The sequence below is a fragment of the Branchiostoma belcheri genome, unplaced genomic scaffold (genome assembly GCF_001625305.1).
Source record: "Branchiostoma belcheri isolate BF01 breed outbred unplaced genomic scaffold, Haploidv18h27 scaffold2, whole genome shotgun sequence".
Lineage (NCBI taxonomy): Eukaryota > Metazoa > Chordata > Leptocardii > Amphioxiformes > Branchiostomatidae > Branchiostoma > Branchiostoma belcheri.
The window spans coordinates 4,396,270-4,416,875 of NW_017803490.1; the positions used below are offsets into that span (position 1 = coordinate 4,396,270).

General features: G+C 40.1%; 3 protein-coding genes across 3 annotated transcripts in view; 2 read left to right on the forward strand and 1 right to left on the reverse strand.

The window, feature by feature from the left end:
- Positions 1 to 479: 479 nt before the first annotated feature.
- LOC109468408 lies at positions 480 to 16,718 on the forward strand. Its single transcript, XM_019766659.1, has 15 exons — positions 480 to 609; positions 2,382 to 2,420; positions 3,012 to 3,327; positions 3,439 to 3,605; positions 3,843 to 3,946; positions 4,220 to 4,368; positions 5,522 to 5,712; positions 11,852 to 11,983; positions 12,470 to 13,108; positions 13,210 to 13,321; positions 13,833 to 13,973; positions 14,423 to 14,568; positions 15,208 to 15,342; positions 15,818 to 15,932; positions 16,410 to 16,718. Exons 1-15 carry the CDS (start codon positions 497 to 499, stop codon positions 16,599 to 16,601), a joined length of 2,691 nt encoding a protein of 896 aa, XP_019622218.1. The 5' UTR covers positions 480 to 496; the 3' UTR covers positions 16,602 to 16,718.
- Positions 16,719 to 16,966: 248 nt separating this feature from the next.
- Positions 16,967 to 18,822, reverse strand: LOC109468669 (cerebellin-3-like). The gene is made up of 4 exons (XM_019766992.1): positions 18,690 to 18,822; positions 17,788 to 17,997; positions 17,425 to 17,621; positions 16,967 to 17,141 (listed from the first exon to the last, which is right to left on the reverse strand). The coding sequence occupies exons 1-4, from the start codon at positions 18,820 to 18,822 to the stop codon at positions 17,046 to 17,048; spliced, it is 636 nt and encodes a 211-aa protein (XP_019622551.1). The 3' UTR covers positions 16,967 to 17,045.
- A 947-nt stretch (positions 18,823 to 19,769) lies between these two features.
- Positions 19,770 to 20,606, forward strand: part of LOC109468644 — an 11,200-nt gene continuing 10,363 nt past the window's right edge. Inside the window, exon 1 of the mRNA XM_019766965.1 lies at positions 19,770 to 20,117. The gene's annotated coding sequence lies outside the window, so the exon portion shown is untranslated. The remainder of the gene's footprint in view (positions 20,118 to 20,606) is intronic.

Consider the following 20,606-nt stretch of genomic DNA (forward strand, 5'->3'; position numbering starts at 1 on the left):
CAAGAATACTCGTACCAATTGGCGTCTAAACAACAATTAAAAATTATTGTCTCGTTTCCTATTTTTGATGTCCTTTGCAGTACAATGCACGAAGTAGTAATCAAAGGATTATTAGTCTAAGAATATTGGAAGTTTGTAAAATGACCTAGAGTGTGTTAACAAGTGGGCAAATATAGCATAGCAGTCCTCAAACAGAGACCAGATATTATAATTATAAGAGGGTCAATGAAAGTATGTCTCAATATTTTCTGTCTTTACCCTCAAACTATGTTTTAAATTTGCCCGACTAGGCGCCAATTCTGGTACGTCCCGAAATAACTGCTCTCGAAACTAGCTCTTGCCTGTGACCCATACATCCAGTTTAAGTATCATAGAGAATATATTTTGACACAAATTCAGCACTTTCCTGACTTACTTACACAGAAGGAGGCCGAAAATCTCACCGTAATCGCCATCTATCGCTACAAGGTCAAGCTTTATGAAAGGGACACTGATCATGAGATTATCCAAGATGGCGCTTCGAACTAAATCTATTCAGAACATCTTCCTTGTGTTGACTCTTGTCACTGGTAGTTACCTGTGTGGACTCATGAGTGCTCTACTAAGCAGGTGAGATCTTTATATTTTGTGATTGGTAAAATAGGTTAGATGAGCTCCGTAGTGTTGCTTGATACCTGTACATTGTAACATGTACGATTGCCGAGCAATAAAGTTCATTCATTTGAATTCATTGGTTTTTGAGGGAGGGCAAAAAGTCATGAGCCTTTTCACCCGTCCCCTACTCTTCACGATGAGTGTGTTGGGTTTTTATATACACAAACACATGCACATACACGTGTGCACATTGACTTCAATAATCTGCTATCATACTGTTGCTCTGATAGATATAGTTTAAACCATAGGTGAATAAATTATATATATTATTGCTTCTTTCTGGCTTATATACACTTGTTAAAACAATAGTATTGTAGTAACAGTCTTATTCTCTTATTGAGGTGTACACGTGTATGTACATATATAATATTATGTGTGTGTGTGTGTGTGTGTGTGTGTGTGTGTGTGTGTGTGTGTGTGTGTGTGTGTGTGTGCCAAATTTATATTAACGTTCAAATCATCATGGTCTAGTATACTACCGCCAATTTTAAATTAAGTTTTTCTCAAACTTTATGACATTTTAACACTCAAAGTTCTTGCGTATATACAGATGCGTTATGGTTGGTGGTTCCAAAACTATGATCACAATTGTAGATAACCATCTACGTTATAATTGAACTGCACGGAATCTAAAAGGTCATTTCGTCGCCAAGGTCAATCTGATGTTTATGGGTCGAGGTATTTGTAGATTGTTGACTATTCAAGATGGCGAATCTCGCCCAAAACATCTTCCTAGTCTTGATTCTTGTCACTGGGAGCTTCTTGTGTGGACTGATGAGTGCTCTTCTCGGCAGGTAAGATTTTTTTTTGCGAAACAAGCAACAGAAAAGCTTGAAGATGGCACTAAGCCATAGTGTTAAGTATTTGTCCCCAGCTTTTGTTTACGTGCTTGCACTCATCTCTAACGTTAGATCTGCATGGTTTGAAACTTACCACAATTCAGGAGTATATGTAATGTAGCAGACATAATGCATTGTCAATGCATCTGTATGTCTGCTACGTTGCTTCAAGCGAATAAAGATTGAAAGATTGGTAAAATGGAAAACGTATGTCATAATGTGTAAACATATTATCCCTTACTTCATAAAGCCTGACGAACAGGTAAACTGTGAACAAGGCCATCTTTTGTGATATCCTTTGGCACAAGCAATAAATGCAAAGGCGATCATATATTCAAACCACAATCACCAGTTAACTTTGTAACAGAGCTCGATCAGGACTGTCTCAAAATTGAGTATAGAAACCAGGAGATTACAAAAAAATATCAGGCTGTTGACAGCCCATGGCATTGGACATGTCAAAAATAAACTCTCTCTTATTGCTATGACTGAGTTTTTGCTGGAGATGACAACTTTTTGATGCAAATTTGTAGGCCCTTGCCTATCTGGAGTTCGCTATCATATTTCGTCACTACGTACAATGGCCTATATCAGTCTTCAGAAGCGACTGGAAAGTGCAGAAATAATATATACATATCATATAGACAGATAACATGCCAGGGGAGTTAGTCCGCTCTGAACAGCAAACTGTACTCCTATAGGGGCCCAGATTCACTGGCATGTCATCTGTCTATTTGGCCCATCAACTCTTAACAGCCGCTTCAGAAGCCTGATAGAGGCTATCATTACAAGGTCAGGGGGCAGAGGTGGATACTAATTAGTCAAGATGGCAACTCAAAACAACTTCGTTCAAAATATATTCCTGGTGTTGATCCTTGTCACTGCTAGTTACCTGTGTGGGCTCATGAGTGCTCTACACCTGAGCAGGTGAGGGTTGTTTAAGCAAAGCGAGCTTTAGATATCTTTGTAAACTGTAAAAGCTATATCATACTTGAGTGAACATACTGTCCCAAATTGGTTTGTACACCTGGAACAACAGGCTGTTTAAACTGTAGGCCAGGTCACAATTGACAACTAACTGTATCAATATCAGGACGTTGACATGTACGTGTGTACGTGTTTGTGTGTGTGTTTATTGTGTGTATGTGTGTGTGTGTGTGTGTGTGTGTGTGTGTGTGTGTCTGTGTGCGTGCGCGTGTGTGTACGTGTACGTGTGTACAAGGTTTAACAATAACATGGGTGTGCGTTTGTGTATGTGTTTGTGTGTTAATGTGTATAAATATGTGTGTGTGTGTGTATTTGTGTGTGTATTTGTGTGTGTGTGTGTGTGTGTGTGTATTATTAATCGTGTGTCAGTGTTTGACTATGTGTGTGTCAATGACTGTGTGTGTGTTTCGTTTAATGTAGATTAAATCCATGCTTGCTGCATACTTACAAGCTACAGAACAAAACACCCCACCCCCAAACATACCTACAAACATTGTTGACCACATCTCCGATTCACCCATCATTGTTTAGAGAGATCGACACGGCACCCAAAGCCTGGTGGGAAGAGCCAGTACCACGCGTACACCTGGAGAAGAAACGGGAGGCCGTGCCCGGTCCAGTCAGCGACACATCACACGGAGACCAGCGGGACAGCAGGCACGATGCACCGGCCGTTCCCCCGCAGGCACCCGTGGTAGAACCTCCCGGCAAAAACAGTCCTCCTGTCGACGAGGAGAAAGCAGAAGACGAAAAATCAGGAGAAGACGAAAAACCAGTAGAAGACGAAAAATCAGGAGAAGACGAAAAACCAGTAGAAGACGAAAAATCAGGAGAAGACGAAAAACAAGTAGAAGAAGAAAATTCAGGTGAAGACGAAAAATCAAGAAAAGACGAAAAATCAGGAGAAGACGAAAAACCACAAGAAGAAAACTCTGATACAGAAAATAACGAGGAAAAGGCAGACAGAAATGAAGACGCCGAAGCAAAAGACATCAATGAAATCCTTCAGCACGCTCCTCCGGTGAAGAAACAGAAGAAATTTGGCGAAAAAAATACGGATCTAAGAAATCTTGATTTTAATGAAGAGTACAGAGCTAAGTACTTCAAAAGCGCCAAGAAAATCAGGTAAGCGTATTTTGAGTATTTTGACCAATGGCGGGACGGGGGGCGATATCGACTTCTAACAAACTTTGACCCATTGCTGATGTAACACGTCAATAAACGTACCCACAAGTGAAGTCGAAAATTTCGGTAGTTCTTTTAGTCATAGAACAGTTTATCATACATAAGCAGACTGCTAAAAATAGATTTTTTAGCAAAAATTGATTTTACCAAAAAAAAAAATTATAAATTTTTTTCCAGAACCGTCATGAACAGAATACTTCACGTGACGCAGGACGTCGTGTTCTTCTCAGGCTTCGATGACGACGTGGACAATTGTTTTATGGATGGGCAGTTTAAACAGGGTATGTATTCACTTTCACTTCGATACGGAAGTATTGTTTTGGGTGGTGCTAATTCATGCTAGGTTTGTATGTTTGAGTTCCAAAGTGAGTGGGCCGAAATTGGGTTTCACATGATTGACAGGAATTTGACCCGGCACACCCTTCGTGTAAGATATGGTGTAATAACGGAGTAACTTTCATCATACAGTCGCAATTTCAGTAATGATGCATTCGATGCAATTTATTAGCAAAAGCTATCACTGATTCTTTGTTTTGTATGATGAAATATTTCAGGGTGCCATTCTACGTCACCAGTGAAGCACTACGCCTCGTGTGCGGTGGTCGGCGGAAGCGGCATTCTCACTGGCAGTAAATGTGGACCTGAAATTGACGCTCACGATTTCGTCATAAGATTCAACCTGCCTCACATATGGTCATACAAGGTAGATCCTATTCAGACTTCCTGTCAGTCTGCGGTTACAACCCCCCCCCACCACACACACACACATACGTTCATACAAGGTAGATATGGATCCTGTTCTGTTCAGACTTTCTGTCAGGTTTGAAGTTATATCATCCCCAAACATATACGTCCATACAATGTCAATTTCAACTTCCTTTCAGTCTGCGGTTATATCATCTCCCCTTCACACACGCTCATACAAGGTAGCAATGGCAATACAGTGATGTATTTATATTTCAGTCCATACCATGGTATGGATGAAATATATTGTGTTCTCTGATGTTTCTTCTTCTTCTTCTTCTTCTTCTTCTCCTCCTGCCAAACAGTCAAAGGGATTCAACTCCACTATCATTCAGCCAAATGACTTGAAATTTGGCATGAAGGTAGAGTGGGCGAATACCCCCAGACGTTTTTTTCATTTTTTTGATACATGCCTTTGAAAAATTTTTATGAAGGTTTTTTGGGGCATTTTTTGCCAAAAAATGGATTTTTGGATCCTGAGCCCTGGTTTTACAACCAAATGATATGAAATTCGGTATAAGGGTACCTTGAACATGTGTCTACAGAATAGCAGTCATGTATTTGGCATACAACACTTCCAAATGACTCATTTGGGGGACTTTAATGGCTATTTTCAGCAAAAAAAGGGCCAAAAGTGCTGTACCCGTTCCATGTTCTATCTAAAGAATGGCCGGTTCCATCCATGGAACACGTGTTCCATTGCGGGTTACCTGAGGTCACATTGCACCTAAGTGGTGCGTAATGACCCACACATTCAATTTTATGTGCCTAAGACCTTCAAAATGTATCAAATCTCATCATTGTTAGTTTTTGCATACCTGTAATAAGATTAGTAAAGCTTTCGAGATTCAAAGTACTTGTTGTTGCATCTTTGTTCTCATATAGCTACTATTTAAATCATTTATTTGAGAACCTTTGCCAGTTTTACACTGGGGTAAGTTTGGAATAGTCCACTTTTGCGTGGGAGGGAGATGGACTGAAATATGCTGTATTTGCTCCCAAGCAAATGTCGGCCTCTCTAGTTATAGTACATTTTTCCAAAGATATTCTTATTTAGCAAAAGATATGTTTTTATATCTTATATCAGAATATATTGTTATTGTTATTTTTAGGAAGACGTTGGAATAAAGGTGAATATGACGGTATTAGACAACTTTGCGCTGAGAACCGTTGACGAGAAGATGGTATTAGAACCAGATGTCTTAACAGAACACTTCCTACAGTTTAACAACTCCCTTCTCTTCTACTCCAAGACGATATATGAACCGAAGAAGGGGAAACATGGCCTTGGTTCATACGAAAGGTAAGACAGTATTGTTTTGGGCGGCGCTAATTTATGCTAGGTTTGTATGTTTGAGTTCCAAAGTGAGTGGGCCGAAATTGGGTTTCACTTGATTGACAGGAATTTCATATGAAAATACATGTATAAGAAACTGGGGATTTCGCTTTTTGTGCAGTGTACAATGAATATCAAGATCATTTTAAAGTGACATTGAACTTGATGTTACTTATTAGGTATAAAAGGGTGGACAGTTTCCTAAAGAAGGCGAAATTCAACATCACACTGACATATGCGATGAAGGACTTCAAAAACATGACAGAGAAGTAAGTTGTTTCACCGAGACTTTTTTAACCTTGTTACTTTTTAAGTTAAAAAAAAGATTGATTTTGTCCATAAAGCATAATATTACTCATTGTCATTGTAAAAGACCTTGCAATGTTAACATTTAATATGGAGTTACTCACTTATGTAACAGAAAATGAGATTTAGCATGAAAGTTCATCTGTGTTGGTACAAATCATTATGAAATAAAGACTGAGCTTTAACTTCCAACACTGTCACTGTATCTAGTGTTGGAATTTAAAGCTCAGTCTTTATTTCATAGAAAATGAGGTTTATTGAGGTTTATTGAGGAAAAATGAAGGAGAAAGCTATTAATTTTAACATATTTTTCTAATTTTCTGGTACTCCCAGGATGTTGAACATGGTGTTTCCAGGGTTCGAATCGCCCACGATAGGCTTGCTGAGTTACCTGATGGCCATCACATTCTGTGACGAGGTGGACATCTACGGGTTCTATCCCTTCCTGGTATGAAAGTTAATTCATTATTGTGAATTTCTTATCATTCAGTGCTATCACATTTTTCTAGCCTGTGGGAGACCATTTTAACCTCCAATTTGATTTTCCTGTCAGTCTGCGGTTACACTGTTTTCCGCCTCACTTCCTGCAACTTTACTGAATTTAAATACAAAATGGCGGTCTCCTCGCAGGCTGGGGGTACACTCTGTACCCTTTGTAATGGGTAATGGAAGTTGCAATGGCCATAACATTATCATTATTATCATTATTGTTATAATGTTTAGTACCTTCGCAGAAGGAAAACATTGTTTTTGCTCACAGTTTCTTCTTCTCCAAACACATGAGGTCAATGACCTGAACCAGACGTCTGTCACTATGGTAACTGGTGCTGTAGCACAGACACCATGTGGAGTTGTATACATATGAGTGTATTTGTCTTTGAGTAAGAATAAACAGTGTAGTAGTTTGTTGGGCTAGACCAGGTGAAGTTAAACGTTATGCATTTGCTTTGCAAATGTTATCTTTCTAGTTTTATTGTCTCATTATCGTAACTGCACATTTCGTTTCAGACGGACCAGAACGGAAACCCAGTCCCCTTCCACTACCACGGCGCCCCGATGCCCAAGGAGTTTTCTGCCGGTAAGGCTCCACACCTCTACCACTCCGAGTACAACCTCATGACCTACATGAACTCCAAGGACGTCATCCGGGTAACCGTCGGGAAGTGTCAAGGACTGGGGCAGAAAACCAAGCTACCGCCGCCCCCGGCACAGTAACCGTTCTGCCGCCATCTTGGAAAAAAACAACAAACAAGAACACATTATCTCATAGTAAAATGTTGAACTTTATTCCAATACAAGGACTACACAGGGATCAAATTTTCAACGACCACTGTCGCCTTCATCAGGATGATTAATGACCAATCACTTAAAAACGTAATCTCGCGAGAGTTACGCTGACACGTGACCTTATTCACACGAGACTTTAGGGACGCGTGATGTGATTGGTCATCTTGATGAAGGTGGCAGTGGTCGTTAAAATTTGATCTCTGTGTAATTCTTGTGTTGGAATAAAGTTCAACATTTTAGTATAATTACTACCAACACAGATGAACTTTCATGGAAATATATTATCTCAGTCTACAAATTATAAGCGGATGTGCTTATTGCTCGAAGACTTATTGTAATTAATAAAAATACAGTGAAATAAAACAATGACAATGTGGGACTTGTTGCTACTGTAAATAGTAGATATAATTTTTCTAGGTGTGACCACCTGTTATTGACGTGGTGATCTAAGAAATAAAAGTTAAAAAAAAACACGAAATCAAAGATCTCAGATCAAATCAAAAAGGAGCCATGCCTTGTGACATTTGTACAAGTTGAAGAGTAATGATACATGTGGTCCATGATTAACGTTTGGCCTACCTAATTGAGCATGTAAGGCTATGCGGGAAGATATGAACAGATAAGCAACATTTTCCACATACTTTATATTATTGGGTCAGTGTACAGTTTGAATAACTATTAGGTCTACATTGTATGAAAATTAAGACTGCTTTGCAATATGATGAATTCTTATATGGGCAACTTTATTATTAAAGGTTTGATGCAATAGATCTCTTTTTGTCTTTCATTCAGATTATTGATTTGATATTCATATTACAAGTGGCTATGAAACTAGATGTCAGTTGAGTGGCAAATGAGTTTGTCGTACTCATACATGTAGTTGTTCACCTTGGCAATGTGAATGTGCAAATGATTTTTTCAAATAATCTTATATGTTATATTATGTCAATGGGGATGACTTCCAGGCGTGACTCGACAGCAAAAGTTTCACCGGGGGCTAAAAGACCTGTATGACTGAGTCCTAAGTAAGGCCACAGCAAGTACATTTTATGGATGACATCCTCTGCCGAATTAGAAATCTAATACAAAAGAGCCAAAACAAGATGGACAAAAAAGTTAAATGGATTTTTTTAAAAGAGACATTTAAACGTTTGAAACAAGAGTTAAAGCAACAATGCATGTTTCCACATCCAAAAAATCTATTTTTCCTGGAAGTGCAGAAAGGGACAATAAAGTGGTAGCCTAGTATCCCTACATTCAAGCCTACCAGCCTTCAAGTATACAACTACAGTATACAGTAGATAGAACTTTGCGGCATATTGTCCCATTTTTTTCTGTTTTTCGCGAAATCAGACAAAAATCAATGCGCGCGTGGAGGCCATACATAAAATCTCCTTGCTATGGCCTAATGAGCCGAACTAACTAGTACGTGCACCACATGACAATACTGTATTATCATTATCTCATCATATAGCCAAGACAGATATTTTAGCTCTTTGTATGCCTGAAATTTGACAGATTCCTTTGGATCTAGTACTGAAGATACGCGAGAATTTTGGACAACACCCAGGACTCTGATAGAGTTGTATATTACAGGCGCTTGGAGCAAACGTCAACCGTGGGAACGTGTGGGGAGGGGGGCAACCCTGTCCTATTAATACTTGTCATTTTGTTCACTAGCTAATTCACCAAAGGTGTACGTGTTTATGGGTCTGTCAATGACCCATGGCTTGTGTTTTACGAGACTTGAACATTATCTGATCGAAAATCAGTCACGAAAGGCCACATGTGAGGAGTGTTTTTAGTTTAGTCAACAACTGGAACCCGAATTAGGTTCGTCCTGTTGAGCATTTTGCTTCCTCCTGACCAGGTGAACGCGTAAGTATATTTTTCTGTTGTTGTTTACGTCTTTCTCCGTTGTTCTTGTTAAGTTCTGTTCTTGCCCTGATTTTGAACTGTTCTTGAGTATTTTGTGAATAAGAATCTTGTAATATTACGGTGTTTTCATGTGGAAATCTTCCTTTCCTGTGGCTAAAAAGTCAGTGTCGATAACAAATACCTACACCTATGTTTTGCCCCCACCTCACCCACCCAATGTATTGTGTCTAAAATCGTGACAAAGTCGTAACAAAGACAGACGATTGTCATGTACATTATTGGCAGGTGCATTGAACCGGGAAATTCGTCTTGCTCTTTTTGACAAGTACACAGTGAACAGTGTACCACGGCTTAACGTCTGGTTCTAAGGACTACGACTCTTTTCAGTAGCGTGTAACTGAGGTGAGAGACAGAGAGCTGGGATTTGAACTCATGACCTCTTGGTCCAGAAGCAGGGTCAGTATATACATCCATATCCATATATATCCACGTTACGTTCCAGTTTCAGCTAGTGTGAAACATACGAATTCTACCTAAAAAAATCACATTTCTAGCAGACAAGACGGTATGTGTGTGTGTGTGTGTGTGTGTGTGTGTGTGTGTCTACCAGGTTTGAGAGTAATGGCTATCAAAACAAGTCACAAGGTAATAGGTTACAGAAAGGTTGCCCTTTTGCAACGTATATCATGCGCCATGGATTATAAATAGACGGACGTCATCTGGAAATCTGCCAGTTTTTAAGCAGTTGTTTTGTAGTGCAACTGTCTACAACGTTCATGTAGTGTCCTTATATGCCATTTTTTGATCATACACACGGTGGTCAAATTTGGGCTCCGAAGTCCCCACCTATGTTTACAACTCGTACTATTTTCGATCTGGATAATTAGAACTGAACGCTTACTCCATTTGACGTTACCTACGGTCATTTACAACAAACCCATGTTTTGATCTTGTAACGTAAAAATATACGATCGCAAAGGCTTTGATAACCATAGTCGTTTGTCTTGTTTTGAAACAAGACGTTTTGAGGAGTGTGTGGGGGCTAAATAGACCTAGTCTGCTTTAGGAATGACAATTTGTTTTAGCCATGTTGTTATTTTTCAACAATCTTAGACCACAAAAGATTTCTCGCCCTAGGCGAGGTCATTCCAATTACACAGTACCCTTCCGTCACCCACTAATTGACCCCTCATGCACTATCTGGCAAATCTTGCAAACGATTGACGTACATTAGCAGTTCTGGACTCAGGTACGTTACTCATTTCCACATTTCTATATCTATAAACGATTTGTTTGTTTGAAGTTTTATTTTCATGAAATGCTCACATCGGCCTGCTGACTGCTGTTTTGAGATAGCCTCTACCAGGCATGGCGCGGCGAAATGCTCTCTCAACGGACAAACTCCCTTGGCATGCTTATCTCTCTAATTGGCCGATTTCTACTCTTTCCAGCCGCCTCCCCAAGCCTGGTAGAGGATAGTTTTGAGAGGTCGTGAGGAAAGAGGCCAGGGTCAGAAAATGATACAGGTTTTAAGATTGAAGTCCTAGAAAAATCAAACAACGTAATTATATTCGTGACAAATTCATAGACGTATATCCTTACACACAAATTGTGTCACAAAAACATATACATATATACAGTAGATTTAAAGACTACGTTATGTGTTGCAAGTAGCCTTCGGGTATGGTTTAGTAAATATTTGTATCCTTTTAAAATCATGTAATTTTTCCAGCTCATTTATCATAGAAGGTTCTATTTTGATTGTTATGTAAAATGTTGTATCAAAAGGGAGACATTAAAAGAGAAAATTCTGGATCTGTAACGTTACTGTAAACAAATGATTACATGGCTTATAAAATATTTATAAACTACTTGCAGCACGTAGGCAGACCCCCGTATTGAAAATTGCTATAATATTACATATCTTACAGCACCAAGACGAAAAAAAAGAAGAATACCAAGGTCGGATAATAGTACAGTATACCCCACTAAGACGGGACAGTACCGAGACAGTACCGAGACGGGACACTATAGACGGCACGATAGCAAGACGGGACAAGATTACGGAGACTGGACATTTGTGCCAATCTGAGACGATGTAGTGACGATACCGGACAATAAATAGTACAGTCGTTATTTTTGTTATTGTATTGTTCTTGGATGGGCCAGTTATTCTGCAGTTATTCTGTTATGCTATCTCTGCAGCAAGGGGCTGAATTGCCAGGAGCTTATATGTACAATGATGAAGCGATTGCCATGTGGTGCTGAATGTAACGGGGCACCGTGGACTCTACAGGAGATGGACACTGTATGCGAAGCAACGGGGCTCTAGTGTAGTAGCCTGGGTGCCACCCTCAGTAGTAATATACCCCCAGATCTCTATTAGCTTGCTGTTCGTGACACGAAAAGAGAGAGCCGCGCAGTAACTCCAGAGGATGGGAGCCTCCTGTGCAAACTTTCTAGCGGATAGCGTTTGCTTCTACGCAGCCGGTAGAGTTGTATGTGGGGGGAGGGCTATGTCAGGGGTGGGTGGTGGATAGTGGTTGCTCGTAGGCTGTAGGAGGATGGTGTCCCGGCTACTAAGTGTATTCTTACCAAGACCAGAGTCGGTACTAAAATACCATTTTCCTTCCAGCATGCACAGACCCCATCCTGACCCGACCATGAACTTGATGAACCACCGCGGCCACATGAAGAACGTGTTTCTCGTTCTGATCGTCGTCACCGCCAGCTACCTCTCCGGGCTCATGAGCGCTGCTTTTTCACGGTAACACTGCAAAAACATATCAACTTTAAGCATACGTATACCTATATACGTAAATGTTCGATGAACCATTGACTCCATTGAAGAAGCAGACACTTAACGCAAGCTACAATTTAAAGATCAAACTTCACACATTGTAGTTTGGTTTGCTTTAGCAAAGATGTTTAATTTATGTCTTTGTATTAATTTTGCTTTATTGTATAACTGCATAATTCAAGAAGCTATTCTGGATTGTTACCTGCGTACGGAGGTATTGTCTTCTGTGTGTCTGTGTGACTGTGTTCACGTTTGCTTGTATGGAAGTCTGTGGGAAAATGCATGTACAGGTTTTAGAAAATTGAGTGAATGTTCACCTTCAAATCGAGGTAGAAACTATATACATGTAATATCTTTATATGCCTTACATATATATAGAATTACATATATGACAAGGAAGGAAAATCTTACTTTGATGTACAATCAAGACGTTTATGTTTTTACTACTTTCAGAGAAGTCACTACAATGCATGTTGCAACATTTAAGGGCAAAGTGTCCGTACCTCAGAGTGCCCCGAGAAGTCTCGCGGGACGGAGCGAGACTCCGCGAGATCAGGTTCCAAAAGATGGCGGACGTTTATTACACACAGGGGAAGAAGATATGACTGAAAACTCTTCAGAGGAGTTTGATACGGACAATGAGATTGATACGGACAATAAGATTGATACGGACAATGAGCTTGATACGGACAAGGAAGTTGATACGGACAAGGAGCTTGATACAGATGAGTCAGAGGAATCATTGGAACCAAAAGTAGCCATATTTGACCATAGAGAACAACATGAAACAAAACAAAACGATCTAGAAGAAGACGCCAAAAGTAGTTCTAGTGAAACAAGCAACACACTTCAAGACTCTGTTGAGGAAAAACCAAACGGAAACAAAGCTAAGACGAAAGAGGATTCAGAAAATGACCTTGAAAACGAGGACAAAACAAAGATAACGGATGTTTCAGGACAGTCTGATAGTTCGGAGTCAGTGCAGAACCATTCCAACGAAAAAGAGAAAAAGAAGAAAAAAGAGTCAAAGGAAAAGACATACGGATTTTCGACCTGGAAAATGAAGAAGTTGACAGATGCAACAAAAATCAAGTAAGATGACCATGATTTCCTTAAATGCATTTGTTTTTAACTATTTCCTTGCTTTTCACGTACTTCTTTACTTACGATAATATTCTTACCCATATTTTCAGGAAGAAGATTGCAGAGACATTTAATGTGTCACAAGATATCGTCTTCTTCGCTGACTACGACAAGCACATCAGCAGATGCTACGATAATGGTACTTTTCAAGAAGGATGTAAGGTGAGAACTCAACGAAACAGTACTAGTATACACAATGTAATTGAATGTCTGTATCTCCTTATCATCTCCTTGTTATGGCTAAGAAAAAATGTTTCCTGTTTCAGTCCTGAAAAAAATTAGGGTCGGTAGGTAGGTAAGGATTATCTTTTTATAGACTTTGGTGGTCCCTAGTGATCCAACTTATACAATACAGTTGAACAAAGTAAAACTTGCATGAGGACACTTATATTTTCAAAGTCAATGTTGGAAAACTGATTGTACAGTGTTTCATCACTCAGGTGTCAGATCATGAAGCTAGATTTATGTCTCTTGCGGGGATCCACACACAAAAAGGGTTAGGTAACCCCAGACTGACAGGAAGGTCAAATTGGAAGTCAAAATAGTCTCCCTGCAGACTGAGGGAAATAACGATGGAATATGCACAGAGTCATTGGGAAAATGAAAGTTCCATACTCTGGTTGTGTCAGTAAAGTTCTCTGTATGATTTCTTTTTTCTGTTCTTTGTATGTAGGGGAAAACACCAATCAGACGCTACAGTACATGCGCTGCTGTGGGAGGAAGCGGCATTCTGATTGGTAGTAATTGTGGCGCGGAAATCGACGCTCATGATTTCGTCATCAGATACAACATGCCACCGTTAGAGAAATACGAGGTACGTTCTTCAGAAGAACGCTTTAGTAAAATTGCACTGTATACCAGTATATTAGTAAAATTGCACTGTATTCCGTACAATTGCACTGCTTTCTACTGTACTGTATTCCGTAAAATTGCACTGTATACTAGTATACTAGTAAAATTGCACTGTATTCCGTACAATTGCACTGCATTGTACTGTACTGTATTCCGTAAAATTGCACTGTATACTAGTAAAATTGCACTGTATACTAGTAAAATTGCACTGCATTCCGTACAATTGCACTGCACTGTACTGTACTGTATTCCGTAAAATTGCACTGTATACTAGTAAAATTGCACTGTATACTAGTAAAATTGCACTGTATTCCGTAAAATTGCACTGTATTCCGTAAATTGCACTATACTCTTGCACCCCTGAAAATCGTTAGCCTTAATGCACTTACCATCAGGCTCAATTTTTCTAAGGCTGATGTTGGGGTCAAAGCCAACCTAAGCGCCATGGACAACTACGCCCTGCGGTTCATCAACCACTCGCTAGTCGTCAACCCGGAGTATATCACATCGAGATATACGACGTACAACAACTCTATATTCTTCTACCCTAAAACACTGTAAGTACAGTTTAGATCACAGCGCTAGTAGTGTAGGTATCTGTATCTGTATAGCCGGTATAACCGCCCTTCGGCATAACACACCAGCTTCGCAGGCACGCGGCGCGGCGGCAGCTGGCTACATTACACCGAACAACTTGTTACACCTATCCTTTGAACATCTAACTCTAAACATTGTTTAAAACTATCTAATGTACTTGGTGACAGTGAGTTCCACTCTGCGATAGTTCTATGAAAGAATGACTTTTTGAACCTCAATCCTTGGTTGATAACTCTGGTACTTGAAGGCATGACTACTTCTTGTTCTTTTCTGAGCTGGCATTAGATACTTACCAGTTTATTAGTCATTTTGTACATCATGCATAGTCTGGGTAGGGTGGGGGGTATAGACATTTTCAGTGTTAGTAATATATTGAAATTTATCAAGATATGATATATATACATTTGAACCCATACTCTCTCTGAATAGGGGCCACCTACTGGCTAGTGTTGTCACCTTGAAAATCTTTCCATATAGCTAATAGTATTGATCTCTTGTTTATAGGGACCACATGTATGTATTTTTTGCAAGTCCCTCGATTCGTCAGGGAAGACTGTTTTAACTGTATATACTCGTTATTTCTTTGTCTACAATTTTAGTTACGAGCCAAAGAAAGGGAAGTACGGGCTCGGGTCGTACGCACGGCTGAAAATGTTCCGGAAAAACATCCGGAGTCACCGGGCCAACATCACCGTGGCGTACTCACTCCGGAATTTCAAAAATATATCCGGAGAGTAAGTCATATTTACCTTTTCTTTTACATTTAACACGAGACATGGTGACGGCACACACAACATTGTCTTCAACTTACTTCTATGTCATCATCAACGCAGAGGACAATATTCATTTTGGGCATGAGTATTCTGCCCTGAGTTAATTATAAGTCGTGTAAAGTGCACAAGATCGGTGGCATAACAGGCTTCGAACTCGGGACCTCTTGGTTCCGAGCCGATCACTCTGACATAATTACGTCACACGACCCAACTCATTTTTTTATCTTTGTCGAGAAAGGTATGTTTTCGTGTATGTACCTCTCTCTCTGTCTCTCTTTCTCTCTCTCTGTCTGTCTCCCCCCCCCCCCATGGCCATCTGCCTTGCTCTGTTTTTTTTTTTCGAATGACTGTGGTCCCAAATATGACCTAATGAAAACCGTTATTTTCAAACCGCGGGGCCTCTATACCTGACGTCTGATGTTTCATGTTATTCCAGATTCATGAAACGCATCATTCCTGACTTCGACTCGCCCACAGTCGGCCTGATGACGTATCTCCTAGCTTTAACCTTCTGTGACCGTCTGAACCTGTACGGCTTCTATCCATTTATGGTGAGTCACTAGAAATTCTAAATTGCTAAACATAGTAACATGTAAAACTTTATTCCAACACAATTCAAGGGTTACACAGAGATAATATTTTCGTAATTTCAACTAAAATTGCTAAAAAATGTGCGAAATCCCCAAAGTTGAAGTATATACTACGTTGAAGAACATATTAGGGCCAGAAAGACAAGCAAGATTCAGCAGGTATTGTGAATTTTATTGCCTGATATCATCAACATAGATTATATTGTATGAGACTTACACAGACTATATAATGTTTTGTTATGCAATGTAATGTGTTGTATCTTCTCTCCCCATCGTAGCAAGAAAAATGAGAGGATTGCCAGATTTCGGCATTTTCTGGAATGGGTAAATGGTGAAATGCTGGCAAATGAAATAGTTTGCAATACATACAATATGTACATTACATTTCAATCGCAGAACTGTGAGCAACAGCTTGATATGTCTTCTTTATTTTAACAGACGGACCCGCAAGGCAAACCTATACATTTCCACTATCACATGGACCAACAGCCGGACAAGTTTAGCGAGGGCCAAAGTCCGCACGCTTTTGTCAACGAGTATAACTTCATGTCCCTTCTGCACAAGAGAGGGGTGGTCAGGGCTACTGTGGGGAAGTGCCAGGCTAGATCGCCAGGTGGCGCAACTGAGTAGTCTTCGTGAAGTCTTATGACGATGGCCTATTACAACTAGCACTATATGCATCAAGATGTACATATTAAAAAATCTATTGGTATTTTTGTAATACGTCGTGACAATACATTCAGATACAATAGAGGCTTACAACTATTTCCTTTATGCATATTTCATTCACGACTATATTGGCCGTATGTAAATGGCCATGCGATTATAACTGATTTTTATGGTTTTGATATAACTTTTTGAACACTGAATACACATTACATAAAACATTACGACTTCTGTGAACTACATTTGGTACATCTTCTAATTCAAAGAACGTAATAAACTTACAAAACAAAGTGAGTTATTGTAATCTTCCCATCTAATCTATTGTGTATAGAGCGATGATCTAGGTTGCCCTACCAGGCAGAGACACAAGGGGGCGCAACTAAGTAGTCTCCGTGATTGGTCGACTGTCTAAAAATCGGCGAACAGGAGAAATCCCGTAAAGCCTGTGTACTTGCCGAAACTGGTGGAGTATGGGTAGGCCTCGTCATTCAAACGGAGGTGGACCTGGAAAAGGGGGAGGGGGGCATTAATTTTCGTTGACTATTATCAAAATGCAAGACAAGTGCCATTAATATCAAAAGATAATTGAAAAGAAAGCCAAATGTAGGAGTGGGCATACATTCAACGCAATAAGAAGATAGAGAAAACACCCACAAACATAACGAAACATAAGAAGTACGTGGTAGTTACTAGTGATAAAAGAGCATAGAATTTTTTTCGCGGAATAAATTACAAAAAAGGAGCTTCAAATAGAAAATACTTGTAGCTTAAAAAAAAATTAGCTTACCCTGTCCCCAGGGTACAGGTGGACGACCATGTCACTTTGCGCGTTACCCGGGTTCAGGGTGGGAGTGAAGATGCCTCCACCCCCGTTCCAGTTGTCCTCGTATATCCCGGCCTGCCCCGCGCCGTTGATTTCCAGGTACAGTGCCATGTCGTTCGTGTTGGACCGCTTCTGTCCATTCCAAGAAAAGTAGTACGTTCCTATACGTGTTCAAAATACAAAAAAACACAGCATGTTTCAAACAAATATATATATATATATATAGAACAGCTAGAATAGAAAATTTTCAACACAGAGCCGAACCCTACATCTGCTTGAAGTTTCCCCTACCCACCGCCAAAAAAAAAGTACTGCAGTACCACCTACCTCCGACAGGTGCCGTGAACACTCCGGTGCCCATATCGAACGCCCCTCCCGCGTTAGCGAACATGTAGTTCCACTGCATCGTCGTGTCGTTCGGGAAAGGACCGAGAGGGTCCGTCCGGGCCACCGAGAAGGCCACGTTAACGTAAGGTGTGAGGACGGGGTTACCGTAGTTCTGTTCTGCCTCTTTGTTCGACGGTACTTCAACTTCAACTTCAACGCCAACTGCTAAAAGGACACAGATTTTATTACTATCTGCAACTGAAACTATTGACCGATATATTCTCTTCTACCTCCATGCTTCAATTAACCTTAAAACTATGTATTCTATTGAAAACGTTTCAATGCTAAGGCCGAGTATCATTCTAAGTCCCGAGATACAATGTACGCATCAAAATCTTAGTACCACGCGATATCTCTTCCATTTGCGAAAACTGAATAGCCTCTGTCGACTTCAAGCTTTACTACAAAAAGTTGATAGCACATACATGTTGTTCGGAAGTAATTAGCATACTTTAGCGTGTATTAATTATATCAATCTTTAGAAACACTGCATGATTTTAATCATTCAGACACCCTCTAATCCTAACCCAAACATCAATTTTCATTTATGCTGAGGTCACATTTCCAAACCGGGCCCGGCCTGGCAGACTTATGGAACGAAAAGTATGATATAAAAGACAAAAAAGCACAAAAAAGTTGGAAAAATCAATAATGGGTCACTATTTGCGTATATTATTGCTATAGATTGTTGATTTTTCGTTAATCGAAACAGTGGTTTAGAGATGTGACCTCAGTATTTACTGATACACACGTTTCCGTTTCAGTTTATATTTCAATTAATATTAGTTTCACATTATCACGTCGTAAAAAGACGTCTACGTCAGGTGAAAGTGAAAACGTACCTTTCATCGGAGAAAATTCCAGCCAGCTCTTGCCGAGAACAACCACAGCACAGAAACACGCGCCTAGCAGAAACACAGACACCAGAGGCACCAGCTTACTGTGTCCTCTTTCTCCCAACATGGCGTTCTTCATTTTTCGGGTATCAAAATCAGCACAACTTTGAGAAAACGTAGGACGTCTACGCTGCCTCCTTTCGTCGTGAAGCTAGAAAAAACTGAGAAAATCACATGGTTGACGGTCTTTATATTTAGGCCGTTTGGATCATACGCAGAGCATGTGACTATCAAGCTTTTGTTAAAAACTGCAGGGAGCATTTTGATAGGATTTGAACACCAGAAAGAGGGACACTCAACTTATTGTGTTGGCAGGATTCAAAGTGTTTGCATTGACCGATCACATTTTAGTGGTTTTGCTTGTGTTCAATTTGCACTAAAATTGCTGTATAGCTGGCAAGCTTTTGTTTAAAAATGGCACTTTTGCTGAAATCAATAAATGTTGGCAGAATTCAAAGTTTGCATCACAACTATGAATTTGCTTGTGTCCATTTGCACTAAAATAGAAGGTAGCTGCTCAAGGCCTCTCCGATGCTCAGGGAACGGTCACAAGACCCATCTAAATGTGCTCACGTGATTATAACCCGGCAAACCATTATGAATATCCTTCCGGTTTATATAGAGAGAGTAGGTAGGTAGTAAAATAGTCTATAGATCTTGTGCGAAATCTTCCTCGAAACAAGTGCGATTAAAAGTGGACCACTCCTATTGTGTTTAGTAGGCAGACAGTTGTATCAACTGTATCATCAGGGACGTATCATTATGTCACGTTAGTGGGTTGTGGTCACCTGTCGAATCACTTCCTGAATTGTCCCCTATCGCCTAAAAGCGACTTCCTGTCAAGTCACAGGAACAGTGAATATATCTAGTTTTGAGCTATTTCCCTACTCTTTTGATTAGTTTTCTCTTCAAGTTATATCAAAATAGCCCGCAAAATATAATTCTGAACCCTCTGCAACATATGTAACGATTTCAGAAGTGGAAAAACAGGTTGTGCCCCCCTCCCCCCTGTGCCCGTATATCCCGCCCCACAAACAATGCTGACCTACAAAAAGGTCAGTCTGGCTGTCTGAGTCTAACCTTCCCAAATGTGAGGCCCCCGTAAGGGGTTAACAGGAACAAACAAGCGATTTTATGTACTGTAAGCTTCACTCTGAGACATTGACATTGACCCTAGCCGAGTCACGGAGTCAATGAGGATATCAGATGTGTTTTCCAAGACATTTGGGCTGTTGAGTACTGTTTAAAGGCTGTCTACAAATGTCTTGGTTGTCTGTACCATCTGTTATAAGAAGTTCCAGAAACGACGACTATTACGCATACGGAACAAGACCTGGGGACAATGACGACTCGATTGTGAAATCATCGTGACAGGTGAGACAGTTTTACGTTCATCGTAGGTCGTCGTGCGATTTTGATAAAAATCGTACGATCGGATTTTGAAGGCAGACTGTGACAGAAACAACAGTGATAATGCCAATGATCTAAGCCCTTGTACTAACAAGACAATTGGATTTCGCAGGACATATATTCACGATTTAACCCCAAGAATTCCCGGTCCAGTTTGTGATCGTACGACATTCTTGCGACGAATGTGTGACGTCGCAAGAATGTCGTAAAAATGAGAGACTTTGGTGGTCACGTATACTATACAAATAGTATTCAGGGCGTACTATGAGGGACGTGACATGCATGTTTTAGAAACCACAATACGTTCTTGTAGTAGATAACCTTTAAAAGTGGAGTTCAAACAGATTGTTAATAGGGACAGATGTCTTTTTTACAGGCATACGAACCTTAAGATGCACCACTGGTGTGAATAATTGTCTTGTCACTGTTTGGTTTTCTTGGTGTGTGTGTGTG